This window comes from Vombatus ursinus, unplaced genomic scaffold, assembly GCF_900497805.2.
Source record: "Vombatus ursinus unplaced genomic scaffold, bare-nosed wombat genome assembly UNPS02000580.1, whole genome shotgun sequence".
NCBI classification, from domain to species: domain Eukaryota; kingdom Metazoa; phylum Chordata; class Mammalia; order Diprotodontia; family Vombatidae; genus Vombatus; species Vombatus ursinus.
Window position 1 is genome coordinate 21,835,540 of NW_020940358.1, and position 5,560 is coordinate 21,841,099.

The 5,560-nt window shown below is 37.7% G+C and overlaps 1 protein-coding gene across 3 annotated transcripts in view; it reads left to right on the forward strand.

Moving 5' to 3' along the window:
- Positions 1–5,560, forward strand: part of ATP9A (ATPase phospholipid transporting 9A (putative)) — a 159,526-nt gene that overhangs the window by 87,700 nt on the left and 66,266 nt on the right. For all 3 annotated transcript variants that reach the window (XM_027850773.1, XM_027850775.1, XM_027850783.1), the window contains one exon: positions 622–734. In XM_027850773.1, coding sequence (XP_027706574.1) covers positions 622–734 — 113 coding nt within the window. The remainder of the gene's footprint in view (positions 1–621; positions 735–5,560) is intronic.

Consider the following 5,560-nt stretch of genomic DNA (forward strand, 5'->3'; position numbering starts at 1 on the left):
TTCTTTCTTCTTTCTTCTTTCTTCTTTCTTCTTTCTTCTTTCTTCTTCCTTCCTTCCTTCCTTCCTTCCTTCCTTCCTCTCCCTCTCTCTCTCTTTCTTTCTTTCTTTCCTTCCTTCTTTCCTTATTTCTTTCTCCTCTTTAAGATACAGACCTAGTAGTGCTATTGCTGGGCCAAACGGTATGAACAATTTTATAGCCCTTTGGGCATAGTTCCAAATTGGTCTCCAGAATGACTGGATCAGTTCACAACTCCACCAACAATGCATTAGTGTCCCAGTTTTCCCATATCCCCTCCAATATTTGTCATTTTCCTTTTCTGTCATATTAGCCAATCTGATAGGTGTGAGGTGGTGCCTCAGAGTTGTTTTCATTTGCATTTCTCTGATCAGTAGAGTCTTAGAGCATTTTTGCATGTGATTATGGATAGCCTTGATTTCTTCAGCTGAAAACTGACTGTTCATATCCTTTGGCCATTCTTATAAATTTGACTTTGTATATTTGAGAAATGAAGCCTTTATCGGAGAAATTTGCTGTAATTTTTTTTCTAGTTTTCTGCTTTCCTTTTAATCTTGACTGCGTTGGTTTTGTTTGTACAAAACCTTTTTAATTTAATGTTACAGGGACTCTTACCCAGAATGAGATGGTCTTTAAACGACTTCACCTTGGAACAGTTGCTTATGGATTAGATTCAATGGATGAAGTACAAAGCCACATATTTAGCATATACACCCAGGTAAAATAATTCCAGGTTGCTGTTTTTTTAAAATCAATTTTTCTCTGTTGTTCAGTATATTGGTGTACAGTTAAAATTTTTTTCTGTGATAATCTATATCAGATCTTCTCTTTGATGCCGTGTGAGATGTTTATGATCTAAGGGTTGTTGAACAATGATATTGCTATCATATATTGCTGCTAAATATTGAGTTATTTTGATGTATGGGTGGAAGACATTTTGTTGGAAGAGAGACTTGAAGCTAATGTTCCATACTACTGAATCAAATGCTTTTTGAAAAATAATCAACAAATAGTGAGCACAGGTGGCTCATATTCTTTTCATCTTTCAGTCTGAGATGCTAAATATTTGGTCCATTGTATATAGTATCTCTTGCTAATGTGTGTCTGTTTTCTTTTAGTACCCTTTCCTGATCACCTTAAAACTAGTGCCTTCCCTCTGTTGATTTTCCCCAGTTGACCTTATATTTTTCTTGTTGGTACATAGTTGCTTGCATGTTGTTTTCCTCATTAGACAATGAGCTCCATGAATGTAGGGACTATATTTTTTGCCTTTGTTTCTATTCCCAGTACTTAGCACAGTGCTTGGCACATAATAGCTGCTTAATAAATACTTGTTGACTTATTTTTGAGAATGCTCTGGAGGGGCAGAAAGGTGGTACAATGGATAGAGTTCCAGTCTTGGAGTCAGGAGGATCTGAGTTCAAATCCGGCCTCAGACACTTGACACTTACTAACTGTGTGACCCTGTACAAGTCACTTAAACCGGATTACCTCACCAAAAAAAAAAAAATGCCCTGGATGTGTAACTAGATGATTGAGTATATTTGAAGATAATCTGTCATGCTGAATTGCTAGTGAATCTTGGGAGAAATATAATATGGTAATGGTGATAACTGACGTAGAAGCCGTTCAGCTTTACAAAGTTGTTTAATTTATTTCATTTCAGCTTTATAACTGTCTTCCAAAATAGGTACTACGGATGTTACTTTTTCCATTTTAGAGATGAAGAAACTGAGATTCTGCAAGGTTAAGTGGCTTGTTCATGGTTTAATTAAGTATCAGAGTAAAGATTTGAACCCAAGTCTTCCTGACTCAAAGTTCAACCTTCTGTTCACTATGTAATATTACCTTTCTGAAGTCAGGATGCTATTTGTATTCAAATTTATTTACCAAATAAATAAAGACCCATAGAACTTTAGAGTTAGAAGAGTTTCTTAGAGATCATCTGATCTCTTATTCACTAGAGCACTGAATGTCATAATCATTGTTGACATCTAATTAAGTTCTTGAATGTCAGCTGTCAATCATAGCAGAAATACTAACATTTCTGAGTTATAATTTAGAGATAGAAGAATAACTGCTATCGTGCAGAAGCATAAAGTAAATTTAAAAATTGTTAAAGTAACATTATCTTTTAACATCAGTAATTTTCCCTTTTAGAATAGAATATTAGGCAAAAATGTTACAGGATTTAGTCAGTTTTATGAAACATTGTTATAAATGGGCAAGCGATATTCCTAGGTTTAGGTTGAAATATATTAACATTGTTTATTTCAGAACAAATATTATGGGTACTATGCTTTTTTTTCTTGTAATAGTACCATTGTAGGCTTTTATAGCTCACAAAGTATCTTCACATGTGTTATCTCATTTGGTCCCCCCTGCAACCCTCTGAAGTAGTCAGAGTAGGTGGTGGTCTTCCAGTTTTGCAGATCAAGACACTAAAATTTAGAGCGGTGAAGAGACTTGCTTAAATTCTAGTCTTCCCGAATCTGAGCCCAATATTTTATCCATCATACTGTCTAGCTACCAAATGCTCCATAGACATATCAAGCTCTATATATCCAAAATTGTACTCATTATCTAAATGCACATCTCCTCCTGACTTCCCCATTTTTTCTTTTTTTGAGGGGGAAGGGTAGTTTCTATATATTTATTTATTTTTGAACTTTATTTATTTTATTTTGAACTTAAGAAATAAAACAAGCATTTCCATAACATAGTAGAGTAGAAAAAGTGATTATACATGAAACTGTAAGTCTCTTAGGTATAATTTGCTATACCCCTTGACCCAGCAATACCACTACTATTCTCCATTTTTTTTCAAGGACACTATCATTCCTTCAGTTACAGAGATTTGCAAACTCAAAGTCATCCTTAACTCTTTCCTCTAATTCATCCAGTATAAGAAGTCATTTGCCAAGGCTTACCGGTTCTACCTCCAAAATATTTTTTACATCTGTCTTCTTTTCTCCACTTGCATCACAACCATCCTAGTTCTACTCTGGTAGATGGTAGCTAGGGTTGGATTTAAGCCCAGGACTTCACTGTAAATTCTGTAGTCCAGAAAACTACATTACTTCTCATCTACTTTAGTTCATGGTAATTAAAAAAAAATCCTTTCTGGGATTTTTGGGAAGCCTCAAAAATTGACTGAAACCATCCAGGACCTGTAGCAGACAAGTCCTGCAGTAAGAGCTACAGTTCCAACTGGGCTCGTGTGTACCAGTGAGGAATAGCACAAAACTGTCCTGGTAGGAGAGCACAGCACACTTATTTTGGCCTAGTTATATGAGTGGTAGCCTTGCGATGAGGCTTCTGAAGCCTTTGTCAAAGATGTTTCTCTGATTTTCTTGGTGAGAAATTATTCTCTCCCTGCCCCACCCCCCAGTCTCTCTAAGAAAAATGGTGAATATTAAGGCGTGAAATTTTTTCACTACCTGTTAACAGTTTTTGTGATGAGTAAAGTTGTATATGTTTTGAATGTTTGTCTTTTCTCAGGGTAAATGTGCCTAAACTAGACAAAATTTTAAGTTGACTGGGGAAGGGGATGGCAAGTCTAAATTTATCCACTGCTTGAAGTGTTTTGAATTTTTGTACTTTCTTATATCCCTTCATACGTGCACACTCATACACATATGTATATAAATTTTAGTGAAATCAATTAGCAAGCATTTATTGAATGCCTGCTTTTGCCTACTATGCTCTTCATCTCTTCTGAGTATAAGTTGAAGAAAATGTGCTGATCTATAGTGATTGGGATTGTTTACCCCATTGTATTTCCCTATACCAATGAAATCACAGGTTCAATACCCATGTCCCCTATCCTCCTATGTGCCAGGCACTATGCTAGGTTTGGGAATACAAATAAAGAAATTAAATAATCCCTATTCTTAAGGAACATATAGTTTGTTCAAGGAGATAACATGTTGGTATCATTCTCTAACAGACCATAACTATAATAATAAAGTTTGTTTTTGTAGTGTTATGGTTGACAAAGTGCTTTCACATCCACTTTCCTATTTGATCCTCACAACCACTCTGTGAGGTAGGAAGGACACATGACATAATGATAAAGAGGAAAAATAAGACTGACTCTATTTTGTAGCAATGTTGACAGAACTGATATAACAAGCAAATGCTTGTGAAATCACAATGATGTTTATGAGACAGAATGTTTTAGAATGTAAAATATAGGTATTGAGTTCAAGAATGTAAACATAGAAAACATTGTAACATCTTTGACTATTGCTTAATCTATTCCCCCTTTAAAAATCCAAAGCTGTGCTATAGGATTGGAGCAGCACTCTAAGCAGTCAGACTCTGTTTCCTCTTGTTTAAACAAGTAAAACCTCTTGGCTTTAACAAATAGCATAAGTGCAAAATAAACACAAGGTAGTTAAGGAGGGAGGGCACTAGCAGTGGAGAAGAACAGGAAAGTCTTTATGTAGAAACTTGTGTTTGAGCTGTGTCTTGAAGGACATAAGGGATTCTGTGAAGCAAAGGTTGGGGGCTGGGATGGTGAGGGGAAATAGCTCCAGGCATAGGGGATGTCCAGAGCACAGGCACTATTGCATAAATCCCTGAGGGAAGGCAGCAAGGGGCCAGTGTGACTTCCATTGATCTGTGCAAACTGTGCCAATGGGATTTCCATCTCCTCCTGCACCTCTGTCTGTATAAGACTTCCACTTCCCACTGTGCTCCCTTGATCTCTCCAGCCTCAGGTGAGAAGAGGAGTGACCTTCCCTCTGACCCTGGGCCTTCCTTCTCCTACTGTGCCTGTTTGCTGAGGAACAGGAATAGAGAAGTTGGTAGGTAGCAGCACTTCCATCTTTTGCTGCACTATCTCCAACCTTCAGAGGAAAGAGGAGGAGTGAAATGAGGCCTCTCATCTGATCTTGTGCCTTCTCACTCATACCTGGTCACACTCAGTATGTTTCAGTGATTCTGAGCCCCTGTAGGTCTTCATCCAAACCCCATTCCCTACCGCCTACCATCTAATTCCTTATTCCCATCCCCCACAACCCTCTCACCCTAAGGTAGCATCCAGATGCTTCCCATTCCTTCTGCTGTGGTCTCTGGAATGCTTGTGTAGGCAGCAAACTTGCCCTCATCTTAAATATTTTCCTTTCCCATACCTATAATAACTGAGATCTGATTACCGCTTGATGACACAGCCTCCCTGGCCACCTTTTCCAGTACTGGCTGCATGTTCACTCATTCTTCTTAGCTCACTGATTGAGGTAGGGGTATTAGAATATTCCTTCCTCTCCATTACCGCTTCCAGGTTCTCCTACTTCCACCACTCAATAACTTATCTACCTTTGAGGTTCACACAATTTATATACACCAAATGATCAAAATGCTGGTATTTGTTGACTGCAGACCTCTAATTCACTCCCTTTCCTTCCTTCCTCAGTGATTTCAATACCTGGCTCATAATTTTGCTCTCCTTAATTCCTGTCCTTATGCTAGAGGACTTCAACACACACACTTACTCTCTCTCTCTCTCTCTCTCTCTCTCTCTCTCTCTCTCTCTCTCTC